Here is a 20,706-nt window from a genome sequence, read left to right on the forward strand (position 1 = left end):
TCTACACCATGCCACTTGATGAGGAGTGGCGATGCAAGAAGTTTGAGAATGGTCTCAAAGGAGACATTCGTTTGATGGTGGCCTCACTTTCCATCAAAGACTTTGCGAAGTTGGTGGAGAAGGCTAGAGTCATGAATAGAATGAAGGTAGAGGTGGAAGCTCAGCACCAACAACAATAGAAAATTAGAGGACCATCTGGGTCCAAGCCTAGATCTGAGGAAAAGAAGAAACCTTATGCTAGGACTCACTCCCAGTCTCAAGGGTCTAGAGGGTTTTCTTCTCCACCTAGCAGGATCCAGTGCCACTAGTGTGGAGGACCACACATGAGGAGTGTTTGTCCTTAACAATTGTGGCAAGGATAGCCACTTTGGCAGGGATTGTCCCACTATGAGGAGAGTGGTGGCATGATCTCCAGTTCAGACTCAACAAAGGAGAGAAGGAGCAACAAGCATGGTTTACGCTATGATCGGGGCAAAGGCAATACGCTCAGGTAACCTTGTTATGAGTCGTTGTATGATTGCTGGTAAGCCCTTGTGTGTGCTGTATGATTCTGGAGCGACACACTCCTTTGTGTCAGAGTCTTGTGTGCAAGAATTGGGTCTGCCGGTGTGTGAGTTGCAGTTTGATTTTGTGGTGTCTACTTCAGTATCTAGCTTGGTCAAGACGTCGACCTTGTGTGTTAGGTGTCCAGTGGAGGTAGATGGGCGTGTGTTCAAAGTCAATATTATATGCCTCCCTCTATAAGGGTTGGATGTGATCTTGGGGATGGATTGACTCAATGCCAATCACATTCTCATAGACTGCAGGGAGAAAAGGTTGTTGTTCTCCAACTTAGAGGAGCCTGAGTTGTTGTCTTCTCAAGGGGTTATGAAGGAGATCCAGGAGAATGTGCAATGCTTTATCATCTTCACGCATCTAGAGGTTGAGAAAGAGGAAAGGATAAAAGTGATATCCGTGGTGCGGGAGTTTGAGGATGTGTTTCCAAAGGAAGTACTAGGGTTGCCTCTGAGGAGAGAAGTTGAGTTCTCCATAGATCTGGTACCATGAGTAGGTCTTGTGTAGATAGCTCCTTATCGCATGGCTTCGGCAGAGTTGGTGGAGTTAAAGAAACAGATAGAGGAGTTGCTTGAGAAGCAGTTTATTCGGCCTAGTGTGTCGCCATAGGGAGCACCAATGTTGTTGGTAAAGAAGAAGGACGGTAGGTCAAGAATGTGTCTGGACTACAGGTATTTGAATAAGTTGACGATCAAGAATAAGTACCCCATTTCGAGAATAGAAGATCTGATGGATCAGTTGCATGGGGCATCAGTGTTTTCCAAGATTGATCTACAGTCGGGATATCATCAGATATTGGTGAAGGTAGAGGATGTTGAGAAGATTGCCTTCAGATCCAGATATGGGCACTACGAGTATGTGGTTATGCCTTTTGGTGTGAGCAATGCTCCATCTTTATTCATGGATTACACGAACAGGATCTTCAGGCCATTCTTAGATAAGTTTGTCATGGTTTTCATAGACGACATACTCATCTATTCCAGGACTCATGAGGAGCACGTCGATCATTTAAGGAAATGCTTGGGATTCTGAGGGAGAAATAGTTGTACGCCAAGTTTCAATTATGAATTGATTTTTAAATTGGTTACTAACATTAGCTACTAAATTTTGGCTACCAAAATAATTGGTCTCTAATTAGGAAATTTGGATTCACACATTAACAATCATATATTTATTATGTTTGTAAGAATTATTGTACACTTTTCAGTATTCATATATCACGTATATATCACATATTGTATCCTATTATTTTAAAAATAAACGTATTGACGAATTAGATACGTATCCTTTCTGATATACGTATCGTATCTATGCATCATAAGACGTAATAATGTGCTGAATTTTTCATTGTAATAGCACTCATTTTCACTTTCAATAATTTAGATAGAATAGTGTGCACTTTCATTAATAAGATAACACATATAATTCTTTACATTTAGAATTTCATTTTAGAAAATTGAATTTTGGTCAAATTTATTTATTTTTTCTTCAAAATGATAAATGAAATAAATGTAGAATCAATTGAAATATTTCTATTTGAATGTAATTAATATTATAATGAAAATATAAATAAATGTAAGAATTACTTAAAAATTGCTGAAAGGCCAGCTAAATTCACTGGCAAGGCCACTCTTGACGAAGCAGATGCTTGACTTAGGGAATGTGTGAAGATGTGTAGAGTTATTGATTGCATGAATGCGTAGAGGTTGACGTTTGTCACCTTCCTTCTGGTGGCAGACGCTGAGTACTGGTGGCAGGGGATGCAACAACTGATGCAGACACATGAAGAGCATGTGACATGGACTACCTTCAGAACGAGGTTCCTGGAGAAATATTTCTCGGACAGTGCGAAGCATGAGCGAGAGGTCGAGTTCCTTACACTCCAATAGGGAACTATGACTGTGCAGGCCTATACTGATAGGTTTGAGTATCTGGCGTGGTTCTACTCGCTATCTGTCATGGAAGAGTGAAAGTGTAGGAAGTTTGAGGGCATACTTAAACATGAGCTACACAGGTTCTTGGTGCCATTCAAGATCAAAGAATTTCCAATTTTGGTTGAGTAGGCCAAAACAGTTGAGTAGCTAGATATGGGGCCCAACAAAGTAGCAAGACCACAAAAGGCCACCACTGACTCCAGACAATAGAAGAAACAATATAGCAGACCGCAATCTAATACGTTGTCCTCTGAATTGTAGTTCAGCAGTCTATTTTGATAAACAATTTATGAAACTAAGTACAATGGAATAACCTTCAATTAATTGATCATATACACGAATGTCAAGTGAATTCAAGAAGCAAAATGAACAGTTCAGAATGCTATTCCACATATTATACTAAAATTTTAAGGCAACAACTTCTATTATTTCATCTTCAATGACATTTAGAGATCCAAAAACTTTTTTGTTTTCTATACATATCATGTTCAGTCATGTCATGTGACAAAAATGGGAAACCAACACTCATTCATCACAAATGCTTTTCAAGTGTGAAAAAGAAATCCAATCAACCTTTCCCAATACATGTTTTACAAAGTAAAAAACTACTACAAAAAAATAAAATGAATCAAAGCAGAACAATTAAAAAGATCAAGTGATAGTAATAATAATACCTTTAAATTAATAAGCCAACTATTTACTCCTGATCCATATCGCTGATGCAAATTATAGCTAGGTAATGTTCCATCCGAGCATATAAATGAAATAAAATAATCAGCATTGTCAAAGTGAAGTAAGAGAACTAAATAGATATAAAAGAAAATTCAGAAAACAAGGAAATAATAGTATAGAATGTGCTTACCTGAGAAACCTTTCTTAATGAATTCTACACCAAACATTTTTTCCACTTCTTTATGTAGAAAAACATACGTAAAAGATCAAAATATTTGAGCAGTATTCAAATCCAAGCATTTCAGATCAAAATAATTAGAATGTACCAGAACAACAAGCATGTGAAGCTCCACCTCCAACAGGACAGGGTCGACACCATTTTCGTTTCGGATGAGCTCGAATCTAGGGTTCCAAAGTGGTACACATCACATTTTCCTTCCTTCCAATGAGAAATTTTCAACCATGCCTCGCGCAATCAACTGATCCACCAGATGCAATCCCTACAAACCCTGCACCTCTTGTCACAGCGAACGACGAATGCGACAAGACTTCAACGACAATAGACAATTTAGATGAGACCCCAATGTGGCGAGTAAATGGAGAAGGAAGAAAAAAAGGAGAGCACCAAGTTTGGAGAAGCAAAAGGAGTGTGAAGTGTGAAACGTGAGTTAGAAGCGCAAAGTGTCAGAGAAAATATTCTATACTGTTATAGTGTAGAACAATCCAATAAACGTTACTACTGTTTATGCCTGTTCTAGCTTCTAACAAGTATAATAATTCTTCTCCAAAGTCACAAAAATGCTAGTAGATCACTTTCTATTCCCCTTATAGATTTAACAGGTATAAAAGAACTTATATTATTTATAAGATTGTCCTTACTTCTTTTTCTATATCTGATAAGATTTAAACCGGTATAATATATAAGTATAAAAAGCAAATTTTGCACTAGTGGTGCTATTTAATTTATTATTATTTTAATAATGTAATGGATCTTGTTGAGTGATAATATAATCGTAGAATTATATGAATAATTACGAAACATGAATTGGTTGAATGATTGTGCATTCATTTGACGTTGGCATGGTTATGGGTTCAAACCTTGGTATAACCAAATTGAACTTTCTTTTTGCCAAAACTCTCTTTAGCATAATTGTAAAAGAGCAGATATCCTAGCCGGAATTTCGTTTTATTACCATTAAGGCTATTCAAGCATGATTAAAGTGACCAATTAAGGGTGAAAGAAGGGTTTGTTGGGGCTGCCATTGGTGCATACATATAACATAGTGGTTTTAGAGTAAACACTATATTAATGAGTGAGATAAGGAGCTAAAAAGAAGGAAAGCAAGGGAAGCCATTATTGACCAAGAAGGACTTGGAATTCTCAAGTTTTAGCAAGGAAATTCAGGTTAGGGGTGCTGAACTCGTAACTTTATTGTAATTGGTTAATGATTGTTGTATGAAATAAGTGTACTGGTGAAATGTACTGGTTTAGTCACTCCAACACTGATTGCACACTCTTTGTAATCACCAAACACCCGAAGTGAACTTTACCCATTTAATTAAATCTGAAACCATGTGATTTACTTGTTTCCAATGTTCTTAATTCCATTTAGGTTCACCAACCTAAGTTTACCAATAAATAGACTTGCTTAAGTTTAAACAATGCTAATTCACAGTTTGCCACAATTAATTTATGCTTCTTATCTCTGCAGTATCACCTCATCCTCCACTCTATTTCATATAGAATAACCATCCTCCTTAACCAACCTTTGCACCCCCTTCCAACTTGACAAATCCAATTACATTACTACCCTACATTGCAACCTGTCTTTCCACAAAGCAGAACTCTAGTGTAATTAAATCTTGAGATACACTAGTATAACATCCAAATTTGTCCAATACAATATAACTTAGTATCCTTGCATAACCCCCATCTCCCTCATTCCTTATCCCTTCAATCTTTATATTCGACATATCTAATTTTTCTTTTAACACTTAATTTGTCCTAAATCAAATTTTCCAATTCCACTGAGCCCGAAACACACCAAGCCATTTCTCTGGTTTTGCGCTTGGCAGCAACCATGGTGCCGCTAGGCAGTTCCTGCTGTTCTAGGAACCCCAAAATTCTCCCTGTACCTGCAAACTTTAGCCAATCCCCAACAATTCCGATTTCCTTCAATTTTAGACTCAATACTCACCACTCAAGTGTTTAGGTTTGTAATTCATCCCTAAAACTTTCAATCACACGAAATTCCATTAATATTGCCCATTCAATTTAGTCTAACTCTAAATTCCTCAAATTCACAAACCCTAACACGACGTCCCTGAGATTTTCTTCCAATTTAACCCCCAACCACGAATAATTCAATGAAATATAACATGTAATCATTCTCACACAGTTAGAACAACCTTTTCCCCCTATTAGAATCGTCCCAAAACACCCAAAACATAAAAAATCGAACCAAAAATTGGTTCGCATCGCCTGGCGGGTGTTCATCACCGCCAGGCAGTTTATCAAAAACCCAAAAATTGGGTTGGCCACCAAGCATCGCCTGGGAGATAGACTCGTGCCGCCAGGCGGTTCCATCTTTGGAACCTAGAAACAACACAAAAACAACATGAGCCGCCCGACGACTTTGAATGCCCGTCAGATGGTTTTTCAAAATTTCCCAGAAACCCAGAATTTCACGTGACAGAAGATGATTCATGCATATACAAGCTATTCATAAAAAATTGAACTTAACACACAAAAGTAGCGAGTTCTAGCTCCCCTAACCTGGTTTCCTTGCTTAAAACACAATGCTAGAGCTCACCTTTTGATCACCAATGGTCTCCTTAGCACCACCTCAATTCAGCTCTTCTATTTCACTCTCTAATCACTGTTTTTCCTTTAATTCGTGCACCTTACAATGCTCTCCAAAATCCATATTCATGTGAGAAATAAAATTTTGGAAAAAAAAAGCTTTAATTTGGTTCTTACCAAGGTTTGAACCTATAACCATGCTAATGTCAAATCAATGCACAACCATTCAGCCAATTCATGTTTTGAGATAATTCTTATAATTCTAAGGTTATATTATCACTCACAATGATCAAGCATATTATTAAAATAATAATAATAAATCAATTAACACATAAACGACATGCATAGGATTTGAACCCAAGTCCTTTCAACACAAGGAGTACTCTTAACCATTTAAGCTAATACTATTCCACGTCATATCAATCAATAATTAATGCCATAAAGGCTCCGACTACCCGTATTTATTAATTAATTAAATTTAGCGAATCTTACAAGTGAACCTAAATGAAACTAAGAACCTTGGTAACAAGTGAATCACATGAGAGCTGAAGTGATTAATTAGGTGAATTTCACTACGAGTCTTGGTGTTAAGTTTAGAATTGCAAATATGTTCTGTGTACCTGTAAACCAATAAGACGCGAGTATTGGTGCACCGCCTGGCAGCAAGGATCGGACGCTAGGCGACAACTACAAAAGTAGTGGAGTATTGGAGTGAGTGGCACCTGACGGTGAGGGAGGTTCCTCCAGGTGATGTTTGCAAGTCAGTGTACTCTAAAGCGCTTGGCGCCTGGCGGCACGTGTCCCCCGCCAGGCGATCTGGAAGTGAGTTTCGCTTGGCGGCTCAAGAGCAGCCCATGCGATAACGTAAAGGCCAAACTTGGGTCTTTGCTTGTTTTAGATGTGCGTGGTCTACAAGGTTTTGGTGATGCCTCGAAGGTTGGCTTGTTGGTGTTCCTTGAGTTGTGACATTATGGAGTGTGATCCGTAGCATGGTTTCCCACATGTGCTCTACCAGTTGTGGATGGTAGGTGTGGAAACAAGACATCTTGAGGTACTCATCAGAAGACGTAGAACACGGATAACATGGTGGTGGCCATGAGGCATGAAACTAAAGGATGAAATTCCTTTGGTGTGGTTGTATTGATATATATATATATATATATATATATATATATATATATATATATATATGTTTTATATGTATAATTGTTAATTGTTAGCTCACCCTATCTCCTTGTGTTTGGCGATGATCGTGTACGCGGTACACGTGAGTAGATGATGTTGCAAGTGGATCTGGGGAGGCATAGAGCCGGAGCAAGGCTAGACTGGGATGAAAAGTTTTCTCAGAGTTTTGATGTTTTATGATTTTGGAATAATTTTGTAAACTCTTATTACTAGACTTTGACATTTGTAATGGAGTTTATAATTACGATTTTAAAGTTTATTCTATAATGAATTAAAGTTTTTAATTTCCTGCATTTTTGGGAAATGATATTTCAATAAATGAAGTTTATTATTTATTTCTTTATTTTTATTATTTTAATTGAGTTGAGTTTTTCCTTAGCATAGCCAAAACAATTCAAGTGTAAAAAGGAACTTATTTTGCATAAGTCAAAGTTCAAACACACAACTACACAATTACAAAGCAAGTGTACCACCAAATAAACCAATTCATGTTTCCTGACAATTCATATTCATCTATGTTTATATTATCACGGCTCATGGTTAAACTTCCATGCAAAAAATCAATTAAATTAAAACCTTAATGGCCTACAAAGGATTCAAACCCTAGTCCTTTCAATATAACTAAATACTCTAAACCATTTGAGCTAGTACTATTCTTTTATTCTCTCTCTCTCTCTCTCCACATTAATTAATTTAGGGGTTCCCGCCCTTGTATTAATTAAATAAACATTTATTTATTTATTTAATTTTTTCGGGTCTTACATTACTTGTGAAACATTATGTTTGTTTTATTCACTTTTACCATTAACTCTTGCATCCTCTCTGTTATGTGTGGCATTTATTTTTTTTCTTTATATTTCATGAAATGAAATTTTACTAGTTGTTCTTGAACATTGGTGTTTCAGAGTGCTTATTATATGAAATTATGAAATATGCAAATGTGATTAAGGATGTATATAATTGTGATAGTATCGTTGTGAAGTTGTGATGATAATGGGTTTGTTGATATGTACGAGCATTGTATGTGTTTGACGTAATTCCATAGGTCTCCTAGGGAGATTTTATGGTGGTATTATTTTAGTGTATACATTGGACTATGGATTCAAGTAATGTGACATCCTAAAACTCTAATGATCATTCACACTCAAATATAGTAGAATGACTTATGTGGTGAGAGTAGTAGGAGCAAGGGCGGCTCAACAGTATGGGAGGCCTAAAGCAAACTTAAAAAATGAGACCTTTTATTTAAAATTTATTTTTGAGTTTTTTTTATACAAAATTATTTATTAAATTGTCATAATTTATTTTATTTAACATTTATTTCTCAATAGATAATAGGACTAATCCGTTTAATATTTCTTGAGACATTGCTGGTTTTAAATAAGTTTTTATTATCTTTATCTTTGACAAACTCCTTTTGGCTGAAACAACTTACATTAGAATTGTTAATATTATTCTATAAGTTATATATGTATTTGGAAAATAATTCATTCTTTTTATATAATTAAGAATGTCAATTGGCTTATCATTTTTCAAACCAATAATTTCCCTTAAGATATTTAATTCTGAAATTAAATCAAATCCATCAATATCCAACAAATTATCATGTTTTAAAGATTTTTCAAGTTTTAAGAATTTTTCTTTCAAAAATGAAATATCTACAATACATAAGACATTTGCTCTTTTTTGTTCATAGCTTCTTTTTGTTATGCAATTAGAGTCTCAATTCTTTTTTCTTTTAAATTCTTGAATAGCCTGATTCAAATTTTCTAGTTGACATATCTATATATTTTTATATGAAATAAAAAAATGATAATATATAAAACACTACTAAAGATAAATATATAAAACGAATGAATTAAAATAATAAAATATGGTTCTGGTTATCAAGAAAATAAACTCGATAGTAAACTTTATCTTGAAGTATCAAGTCTCTTTTTCATTCTCAAGTCTCAACTTTTTCACAAACTTGCAAATTTGTTTATTTTAAGATTAATCAATAATAAAAAAAATTAAGAAAATATTGTTCTTCTATACTCGATAGTAAGTCCTTTTTTTTTTCTAAACTTGAATTATCTTTCTACAGAAAACTCAACTTTGAATTATGCAAGTTTAGAGGCACATCTAAAGAGGATGAGAAGTCTGTAGTTAGTACAAGGAGATTGTAGTGGAAGTTTGAGTAGTTAGTATGTTCGGTATAGGAACATTTTTGTAGGTTTGATATTGTTTAAAGACTGTATTAATATACTTTTTATTTTGTTAATCTACTTTAATATTACTAGCATAAACACAGGCGTTATCGCGCCTATGTGTATGTATTTTTTAATTATGAATGATATTATATTAGTAATGTTATTAAGTTAATATATAAAATAAATTTATATTTATTAAAAACAAAATGAAATGAATAGAGAGAATAATTTTTGATGAATAAAAAAAGAGGATAAAAGATAAACAATTTTATAGAAAATAGACAAGAGTAACCGTTAATTTTAAAAAATTTATTAAATAATTATATTGTAAAGGGTATAGTTGATATTATGAAATGTGGATACAAAAGAGGAAATCCTCATATATTGTTACTAGCGTACACAGGTGCCATAGCGCCTGTATGCATGCATTTTTTAGTTATGAATAATAGTATGTTAATAGGTGATAATAGTGTAATGTTTTTAAATTAATATATAAAATAAATTTATACTTATTAAAAATAAAGTGAAATGAATAGAGAAATTAATTGTTGATGAATGAAAAAAAGAAAAAAGAAAATCAGTTTTATAGGAAATAGGTAAAAATAACCATTAATTTTAAAAACATTAATAAATAATTATATTGTAAAGGGTAGAGTTGATATTATGAAATGTGGACACAAAAGAAGGAATTCTCTGAGTGAATTCTCTTTATATATTGTTATAGATAGATTAAAAACTTTATTGACAAAAAGTTTGTAACCGTTAAAATTTACAATATTAATTGTCATAAATATTAAATTTTTTTAGTAATACCAACAATAAATAAATAATAATAGGACTCATAACCAGGGATGACAACGAGGCGGGGCGGACACGGGTTTCGCTATTTCATACCCATCCCCGTAAAAAAATTTCATCCCCATCTCCATACCCAAACCCAACGGGTATCAAATTTTTGTCCCATCCCCATCCCCACCGGGTAAGGGGTATAATCTCGTACCCATACCCATTTTCTTACTACTTCAATATTAATTTTAATTAATTTTTATAAAATAATAAAAAATTATAATAAAAGAAATATAATATTATCAAATATTCAATATTAGAAGGATAGTTGTTTCTTCGAACATAAAGATTATAATAAGATGAAAAATATAATTAAGATGTGAATGAGTTTAATGACAAACCAAATAATTAGAAGAAATAAAAAATAATATATATATATATATATATATATATATATATATATATATATATATATATGGTTACTTAGTTAATTGGAAATATTTTAATAATTTAAACCGGGACGAGTATTATGGCAAAGATATGTACATCCCCATACCTATCCCCCATATGAAAAAGTCGGGGATTTTCTATACCCATACCCAGTCAATGCAGGAATTTTCTGTCAAGAAAGGAACGAGTTTGAACAATATCCACGGAGACGAGTTTATTTGCCATCTCTACCATAACAATAAGAATGAAAATATTAAATAATGACAATAAAATAGTTATAACAGTTTTTACTACACTAAAATATTAATGACATAATAAATATGATATAATTAATGACATTAACTATGATATAATTAATAATTAATGTAGTAATTATTACGAAGAAGATAATAATAGTAGAAGCCAAATATATAAAAGTAATAATAGAATAATGAAAATAATATAATCAACTCCAAATGTTACTTGACTCTATATAGAAAATAATGAATAGAATAAAGGAAACGTTGTGTTTAAGAGGCAATTTTTCATTAAAATTATTTATAATTTTCAAAAAATTGATTTGTAAGTTATTCTTTTTGAAAATTATAAAAATACATCTTAAGTAAATTATATTTTATTTCAGATCTCGACCGCTAGACATGATTGTTGACACCGCAACGCGGTTGTGTTGTACAGAAACCTAATCACACAAAAAGCAAGACAAGTTTTAAATTTAAAACATAGTTAAATATAATAGCCTCTAGTTCTTGGGATTCATATATAAGGAGGAAAAAAACAATGTGGGGTCTTGTGGTTGATTCCCGCTTTTTAAACACTATTATCCCGCCGTCCCAACACCTCTTCTTCTCTCTCCACACTCTACCCTAACCCATCCACCCTGGTCGATGCTCCTCCACTTCCATGTCTACCTCCTCAACCCACCACACCTATAGCCGCAAGCAGAAATCACTCGGCTTATTGTGCACCAAGTCTTTTTCTCACTCTCTCAATTGCTTCTATCCAATTCATTTTCATCCTTCACTTCTCACGCGCTTCTTCATCTTGCAGTTTTCTCAGGCTGTACAACAGAGAAGGCGTTCGCTTAATTGGTCTCGATGACGCCGCATCGCGACTAGGTGTTGAGAGACGCCGGATCTACGATATCGTCAACGTCCTAGAGAGCGTCGGGGTTTGTATTCGTTCGCTTTCAGGGTTTTGCTCTTGCTTTATTTTTATTTTTATTTTTATTTTTTTTAATTCTTGGTTTTTATATTTCAGGTGCTGACCAGAAAAGCTAAGAATCAGTATACCTGGAAAGGCTTTTCTGCGATTCCCGAGGCTTTGCAAGAACTTAAGGTTGTTTTTCTTCCGAAATTAAATCGCTGTGTTGGACTATTGGCGTTTTAGATTTGATGTTTATTTTAGGTTTTTGTAGGAAGATGGTTTGAAAGAGAATCCTGGGTCTTTTGATGACTCCAATGACAGCGCGAAAGTGAGAGAATTGCGTTTTGTGGTTTTTGATTTTACCATTTTATTTCGTAGTTTTTTGCCGGTTAATGATTAATTTAGTGTTGAATTGTTGTTGCTGGTTTAGGTGTCTGATGATGAGGATGAGGAGGAAACTTCTCCCCATGTCAATGCTGAAAGTCAGAATGACAAGGAAATTCCTGATTCCACCGCTCTTGGTCTATGCTCTAAGAATGGTATTTTTTTTTTCTTTTGCTTCGGAATATTTCGCTGATTTAAAAATCGTTGGCTGCGTTGGTTTTTAAATTTCACTTCAATAAATGTTATAAATATTTATTTGCGATTGTGAATTTTATTGTGTAAAAATTACAAGTCTGTGGCATGTTCTCTCTGGAAGTGGATGCTCCAAGGTTTAATAATAATAAGGAATTGTACCCTGTTCACTTAGTGATCCCACCTTTCTGGTTTTCATGCAAGCTTTTCCCCTCGCTTTATATATTAAAACTGTTAAAGATTGAAATCAGAAGAATGACTGAGATCGATCCACTTTTTCCAAAGCTATAGTGGATCAGCAAGCTGAGAAGTGACCAATCATATTTACTGTCAGGGTAGAAATGCTCAATGTGTTTTTTGAAGAAAAATAACAGAAGAGGTATTGAACAGAGAAAATAGGTGATTATTTTGTGACGTTCGACATAGATTTCTTAACATTATTGTTGGTTATTAATAAGGTTTTTCTCTTACACATAAAAAGAATTGTCAAAAGTTTTTAATGTACTGCTGCCTCATTTTTATGAACAGAAATGGATTCCACGGTCGAATCGTGCGTGTTTGGTTTCATGTTGATTTCTTCAGAATCACGTTAATCAGTTAATGTGATTTTAGGTACATGTTTACATGTTTAGTTTCACATTAAGGATTTAATTGAGTTTAAAATTAATTCTGAGTTGTATCAAATTTAAGTAGTTTTTGTGTTTGATAAAAAAAATTATATTGAATTTTGTTACCAGTTTTTTGGATGAAAAAAAATCCAAGCATAAATCATATCACTTTGATATTAATTTTAACCAAGATAGTTTCAATCAAATTCTTTCAAATAAACACGTAATTCATATATAAAAGACTACGTTATTTTGGCAGCTGTTTTATTTGTTGATGGCAAGGATGCTTTACCGTTTATAATATACATTCAATCTTTATGATAATCGTGTGGACTTTAAACGGGTGTGGTTTGGTGAATTTAGATAATATGCTATTGGTATTTATTTTCTTTGAAATATGAAACTTAAGGCGGTTGTGGTATTTGCCATTGCAGAAAACAGAAGGGAAAAGTCTCTGGCATTGCTTACTCAGAATTTTGTCAAGCTTTTTATCTGCTCTAGTGTCAGTGTCGCCAGTTTATCGAAAGTTTCTCGGATATTCTAAATTTATAACGTGTTAATATATGTTGACATTTTTAACAATATACTTTTCAGATTGAAATGATCTCCCTTGACGAAGCTGCAAAGCTGTTGCTTGGAAATGCTAATACATCAATAATGAGGAGTAAGTGATACTAAACTCTGGTATGCCTAGGTAAAAATATCTTAATTAAGCACTCATAGAACAAAGTGCTTATAATACAGGTATTAATGTATAAACTATTTTTATCCGTAGGAGGGCTATCAATGCACTTCTTAACACATTCTATTATCGGTTAAATTTTATTCGAACTACAAGCATATGTACGACACTTGTTAGAAAAAAGTGATATAAAATTTAGTGATGTTTAGTAAGTTTTAGTTAATAGTTAAGAGTGGGTTTAGATGCACGTCTTAGAGAATGGTTCTAGTATTTTTCTTTTATATGGATAGCAAGTCCTTTTCATATGTTGTTTTGAAAAATTTATTAAAATAAGCCGAAGACTGTTCATGAACAGATCATAAGTTAATCTTATAAGTTTTCTATAGTTATAAGAATCTGAGATTAATAATTGATACAATTTAATTGTATCATAATATGAATGAATCTCTTAAGTTATTATCGTTGATACGATTCAACAATTTATATTTTTCTCCAAGGTTCGTGAACATATTAAAAAGTTACGCCAGTTTAAATTTTTAAATGAACAGGAATTGAAAGAACACTTGTAAACTTATCTTATTTTGTTATTTCACTACTTTATTTGCCACTCATTCATTCAATGCAAGTAATCCATACAGTTATTTAGTCGTTTTGTTTCCATTCTTTTAAACTAAGGTTATCATAAACTCAGAGATATCGAATAGTGTTATTTTATATGACTTTCCAGTTAAAAAATTTCTGCAGAAAAAAATGTTAATAGTATTTTAAATGCGTATCTACATATATATGTATATCTAAATTGTCTATAAATGAATATAAATGGATATGATAAAAATAAATTAATTGATCATTACATGCAATTCAATTAAGATATAGAAGTATGATTTCTTTGATTTTAGAAGAAACAGATTTGAAACTAAACAAGTCCAAATAAAAGGATTCTAGAGGGTCTTACCTAATTTGATTCATTTGTTTATTTTTATTCATAAATATTTATTTTCGTTTCTATTTGGTTATGTATATAATATTGTATTATGTATATAATACAATAAAAATGAAAATTATAGTTTTCTGCTTAAATTGTTGTATTTATTTTTATTTGAAATTTTTACATTGAAAACTATATGTTATCTGTATGATATATTAAAGTAATATTTCAGTCTTTAAAAAAATAGCTTGACGACTCGTTATTTGAATCTCGATTTGATTACTATTTCTCAAACACTTACATAATTGTTTGCCATAAGATGTAAACTCTTCCATTTGCACCCTTATACTTGTTCATCATGAATTCACAAAGGAAGAGTTTAACTTTCTCAGTTTTTGCTTGTATGATACTGGCCTTTCAGCTAAAGTCAGACGCCTATATGATATTGCAAATGTGTTATCCTCCATGAACCTAATCGAGAAGGTGATATTCTCCTCGGTTCACTTTAAATTTCCTCTTAGAATCTTAGAGAAGGAGTGTTTTACTTTTTCACCATTTAAAATTGGCTCTGCAGCTTTCTGTATTCCAATGAATTACAGTAATCTTAAGATGAGTTTGCTATGGATGCAGACCCATACAACAAATACAAGAAAACCAGCATTTAGATGGCTGGGTTGGAGAGGGAAAGCATGGAGTGAATCAGTTGACTTAGGTCACAATTCAAATTTCAACGAGCCAGGGAAAAGAAAGTTTGGAACTGACATCACAAACACAAGTTTTAAAAGGAGCAAAACTGATTTTCTCTTGGATGGCCACACCTGTAAAATGCAAAATCAACAAGAAAATATGAGTTACAGAGTACAGCCGGAGAGAAGCAACTTTGAAAAAGATGCAAAACAGACTTCAAAGGGCTATCAGTTTGGTCCTTTCGCTCCAGCTTATGTGCCAAAAGTCGGAACCTCTGAAGATAATAGCGGGAATCAGGTGCATGACTGGGACAGCCTCGCCCAGGTTCATCGTCCTCAGTATCAAAACCAAGGTATCTAGGTAATCCTCCCCTGCTTAATAGATATGGAATTTTGTTTGGTATATAGTTTGCATGAGAACAGTTGTATTAGATGTTAATTTATCCTTCATTTGTTACGGAAAAAAATTAGTGGACTCTAAGTGTAAAGTTGCAATTTTATTAGCTAATGCGAAACAAAGACTGCACCTGGACTACAGTATTTAGTTTCTTCTGAAATCATGTTCTCTAGTTTCTCATAATGTTAAGTAAATCTACTTCCATATTGGAGATTTACAAATCATAATTGCACCCGTACCCTGCTTATCCTCTGAAATGAAAACTGATTTTTATATATTTACTATGTTTATAAGAAAAAAAATCTAAAATATTTTCTGTCCCTTTGATTTCAAAATTCAAGTTAGTAGGTGAAAATTTAGAATGATTTGTATTTAACAAGTTCATTTATTGGCTGTGTTAATTATAAGCCTTTTTGTGGAAAAGAAAGAAAAAAATTAAATATTTGTTTCAGTTTGCACGTTTACCTTATAGGCAACCCTATTTATAATTTTTTTTAGAGGGTCAACATGTGTGGTATGCAGTGGGTAGATGTTTGCAACTTGCCAGTAGGTAGGTGCCTCAGTTCCAATAGACTTAAAGGGAAGAGCAGGGCAGGTGTTCTGCAATGATAGGAGTTCGATTACTATGGTTGTTCGATGGTCCACCATTGAGATCCTGATAGGGACCTGAATACTGCTCTCATCAACCAATTGTTTTGTGAACCCAAAGTATGGAAAGTTTAGAATAGTAGGTCCAAAGCCAGTGCAAATTTACAGACTGCGAAGAATGATGAGATGGTAGGAGAGATTTTTGGCACAGTTAGTGACGTGAACATCATTTTAGAGGGGCATTGATAGATTGGGTAGGATGAGTTTGTTGCAGTAAGTATCATTTTTGGAAGGGTGTGGATAATTAAGTCGGGTGCCCAATGATTAAATCAGATTTATGTAGGATAGAACTAAAATATTATATTTTAAATAGTTTATTTTATTTCCTAACTTTTACATTATTAGGTTTGTTATGCAAGGTTTGCATTGTATTGAGGTATTGTCAATAAAGAATTGCCATTCCTGTTCTTTTTATTATCTCTTTAGTTTTCTTCATAGTTTTGATGGTTGATTATTAGGAACAGCATAATTCCACAAGGATTCACCCTGTATTCCATGTTATCGCCTTGTATGATAGATACCTACTAATTAGTATTTTATAGGGAAGAAAAATTAGCATGCAACTGATTTGGTCTAGTTCATTTCTTTCTAACAATTAAATTGACAAAGCCTACAAATTACACTACAGAGGTGGTTTGTAGTTGAAGAGTCTGAGACCTTGTAAACTCTACATTAAAATCTCGTAAGCTTAATTTAGGAAGTCCTATAACTTGTAATAAGATTCTAATATCCTACCACTAACACTATCAATAAGATTCCAAATGATTTACATTTTTTAATGTTATACGGAAAGTCCATTGATTGCATAGTTGTCAAACTAATACAACATTATTGTTTAGTTTGGAGATGTGTCGTACGCATTAAATATGTGTACATGGATAAAAAATTTAATCCATATCCCTATCCCTATCTCATGCAATTCAATTAATGATTGAATTTAAGATCAAATATGATTATTTCTTTTAATCGGTTTGATTTTAACTTATAAACTAATTTTTAAATTGGTATCAAACCATGAACTTGTTTTTAGGGAATGAGTCGAAGATGTCATAAATGAGAAAACCGAAATATACATTAGCAGAGACCGCGTTAAAGATATTTTAACTTTGATCAAGTTAAAAATATCTTGACTTGAGATTGAACCATATGTCTTGGTGTAGACTGAGTTGAAAATGTGATGCTTGAGTTCTTATTGAATATGACTTGACCAAGTCTAAATATTGAGATGCTTTGTTCGAGGTGAAGTTTAACATACTCATCAAGCTATCATCAAATTTGAATATGTTCAGGTTGAGTTGAAATATGGCCCGGTTGAGAATTTTACATTATGTTGTGATTGAAGCTAGTCATAAGATGTTCCAGGAGACCATTCAATTAAATAAGTTAAAGTTTTGATGTAAAAGTATAAATGTCTTTGATTTTTTATTTTTATAGTATTATCGAATTGGGTTACAACAATTGGCAGATTTCTGCTTTCCATTTCAATGTACCGTAATAGCAATTTTATTTTTGAAAATTAAATTTATTTGATGTTTGTGTTTCTTGTGATGCAGCTTTGAGAGACCTATTCTCTCACTACATGGATGCATGGAAATCATGGTACTCTGAAGTCGCTGAGAAAAAGCCAACTTTATAATTGACATGTCCGAAGGTAGTAAAAGATTGTGTAGCTTTCTCAAGTTGGAATGATCATTTAAAGAATCCATGTTCTCCATGTATTAAATGACTGAAGTTAGTCAAATTATTGTAGTTTTCTCAAAATGGAATCCATGATTCCCGTGTATTAAATAATTTTTAAAGTTATTAAATTTTTTGCAGCTTTCTCAAAAAGAAATGTCCTTTAAAGAATTCATGTTTTTCATCTGTTAGCATGTAGGTTTGCGTGTTGATTTCCCAGTTGCCTGTTATGTTGTTTAAGATCAATTAACCATTCTTGTAGATTGTCTGTAACTTTTATTTCATTTGTTGTTTATTAATCAACTATAATATATAAGTGAATATGCTTACATAAACTATCAATTTATATTTTCAATTATTAAATTTAATAATTGCACTTTTGTTACACATTTACTTAAACTAAAATATACCTACGTAAATTACCAGTCTCTTTTCTTTTTAGTATTTCACTTATTTACTTAAATTAAAATATCCATGCTGAAATTCAAAATAGATGTAGCAGCTCAAGCCGAACGATATGCATCAACATAAATTGAATACATTGAATCAGTGGGGTTTCTTCCTGCACCATCTTATTTTTTCTTCTACCCCATAAACCTGTAATTCTCAAACTATGTCATTAGAAATATAGTAGAAACCTAAACCCTGTACCTCATTTTCTTTTGAATTTAAAGTTTCAAAAAGTATTTCTAAATTCGTAATATATCTTTAGAAACACTTAACTCAGAATATATTTTTGGCTTAATTAATTATTTAGTCTTTTAATTTGTTATTTTAATTTATTTTGGTCATTTTATTATTTTTGGATTCAATTTAATCTTCATTATTTTAAAAAGTTCAATTTAGTCCTTTGTCTATTAAAATGATCAAATTTTGTCATCTTTAACTTCAGAGCAAATTAGTTATTAAGTTTAATTACAACTTATCTATACATGTTAAAATAATTTTTTTAAAATTTATACATCAAATTATTCCACCTAATTTCAAGTGTAAAAAATTACAATAGAAAAGAAAAAGATAATATGAATATTTAGGGGATAATTTGATGTGTAAATAATAAAAAAATATTTTAACATGAATATATAAATTGTAATTAAGCTTAATTACTAATTTGATCTCAAATTGAAAAGGACAAAATTAAATCATTTTAAAAAATAAAGAAAAGAGACTAAATTGAATAAAAATTTTAAATAATGGAACTAAATTGAAAACAACCAATGATATATTGAAACATGACATGACCATGATTTGACACATGACATTTTTTTTAAATTAAAAAAATTTAAATAATTAAAATTTTCACGAATTGACACGTCAACGATCAACGTTAACATAAACTTAATGAAAAAGATTAAATTGAACTTTTTTAAGAAATTAGAGAACCAAATTGAATCAAAAATTAAGAAGAGGACAAAAATGAACCAACCTAACAAATTACAAATTAGATGATTAAATCACTAATTAAATCAATAATTTTTAATTCCTTTCGGAAGTTACTTCTTGATCTAAAAAATACTTTCTATAACACCAAATTGAAAGCATATTATTTTATACTGAGTATTCCAAAAGATATTTTTGGATTCAAAAGTAAGACAACATAGTGGTTGCAGAAGACGAGTCACTACCAGTCTTGAAGGTACGTGGGGGAAGACGAAGCTGGTTGGAGTGAAGAAGAGGATTCAAGGAGTAGAAGAAATGGAAGATTCTCGAACGTTGTGAAGATGGAAGAAACTAGTGATGGGTGTTGATGATGATGAAGAAGAAGAAGATGAAAGAGGTGAGGAAGTAGCCAAAGATGAGTCAACAAGTGCCTGCATAGGCTAAAGGAGGTTGGCGGCTTTTAGAGAGAGATTCTCCTCTCATTCCGCTCATGAGATCACAATGGCTAACATAAATGGAGGGAGACGTAGAGAGGGAAAAAAGAAGGGGGAAAATATGAATTATACCTAGATTTAGGATTTTTAATATATTTTTAATCAAGGGTAAAAGGGGATATTGCATTTTATGGGAGTGAAGAAAGAAAACAAGGGGTGTACGAAGAAATGTACTTGAACCATACCTAGAGGTAGAGGTGTCAATTGAGGCATAGTTCATGTCCAGTGATAATTCATTCTTAAATAAGCCCCTTTTTATACAACCATCAAATGAGTAGGAAAAAGAAAGCCCTAGCCCTAAAGTTCCCCGGTGTAAATGAGGTTATGATCAAAGCCAAAATGGGTTTAACCCCACTATAATACTTTGATTAACTTCTAAGTACCACCTTTGGTCTGAGTTAATAATCGAGTTGAGTTGTCTTGGTTTTAAGGTCGACTTGAGTAGACTCAAATTGAAGTTAGAGTTGAGTCAGTCTGAGTTAAAGTTCGAGTCGAGCCGAACAAACGAAGGTTGTGTAAAGTTGGCTAGGTTAAAGGCCGAGATAAGAATGTCAGGTCTAAAGTCGAGATAGGCCAACTCATGCAAATGGTGAAAGGTTGAGATATGTCGACCTAGGCCAAGAGTTGAGTCAGCTCGACCCAAGTCAAAGATTGAAAAAAACTAACCTTAATTGAAGGTTAAGATAGGTCAATCTAGGCTGAAGGTTGAGATAAGTCATTCCAATTCGAAGGTCGAGACAGACTGGCCTAAATCAAAGGTCGAGACTACTCAACCTGGACAAAATGTCAAGACGGGTTGGCTCGGGCTGAAGGTCGTGACAAACCGTTTGTGACCAAAGTTTGAGACATATCGACTTAGGAATAAGAGAAACAAGCTGGCTCTAACCAAAGGTCGAGATGAGCCGATCCA

General features: G+C 32.9%; 1 protein-coding gene across 2 annotated transcripts; it reads left to right on the plus strand.

Annotated features, from left to right (window-relative positions):
- The first annotated feature begins 11,341 nt into the window (after positions 1-11,341).
- On the plus strand, positions 11,342-18,075 carry LOC114164093 (E2F transcription factor-like E2FE). Of its 2 annotated transcripts, none has more exons than XM_028048607.1 (10): positions 11,342-11,545; positions 11,625-11,745; positions 11,835-11,912; positions 11,992-12,048; positions 12,151-12,259; positions 13,339-13,406; positions 13,499-13,568; positions 14,936-14,997; positions 15,145-15,561; positions 17,799-18,075. In XM_028048607.1, exons 1-9 carry the CDS (start codon positions 11,478-11,480, stop codon positions 15,559-15,561), a joined length of 1,050 nt encoding a protein of 349 aa, XP_027904408.1. In that variant the 5' UTR covers positions 11,342-11,477; the 3' UTR covers positions 17,799-18,075. The 2 variants fall into 2 exon arrangements, with proteins under 2 accessions (XP_027904408.1, XP_027904407.1); XM_028048606.1 differs by having other exon boundaries at positions 15,145-15,553.
- Positions 18,076-20,706: the final 2,631 nt, after the last annotated feature.

This window comes from Vigna unguiculata, chromosome 9, assembly GCF_004118075.2.
Source record: "Vigna unguiculata cultivar IT97K-499-35 chromosome 9, ASM411807v1, whole genome shotgun sequence".
NCBI classification, from domain to species: Eukaryota; Viridiplantae; Streptophyta; class Magnoliopsida; order Fabales; family Fabaceae; genus Vigna; species Vigna unguiculata.

Coding starts and splice junctions, on each gene's coding strand:
- LOC114164093 (XM_028048606.1), top strand. CDS start 11,478: ATGTCTACCTCCTCAACCCACCACACCTATAGCCGCAAGCAGAAATCA. Junction 12,049..12,150: donor ACTCCAATGACAGCGCGAAA/GTGAGAGAATTG, acceptor TTGCTGGTTTAG/GTGTCTGATGATGAGGATGA. Junction 15,554..17,798: donor TCCTCAGTATCAAAACCAAG/GTATCTAGGTAA, acceptor CTTGTGATGCAG/CTTTGAGAGACCTATTCTCT.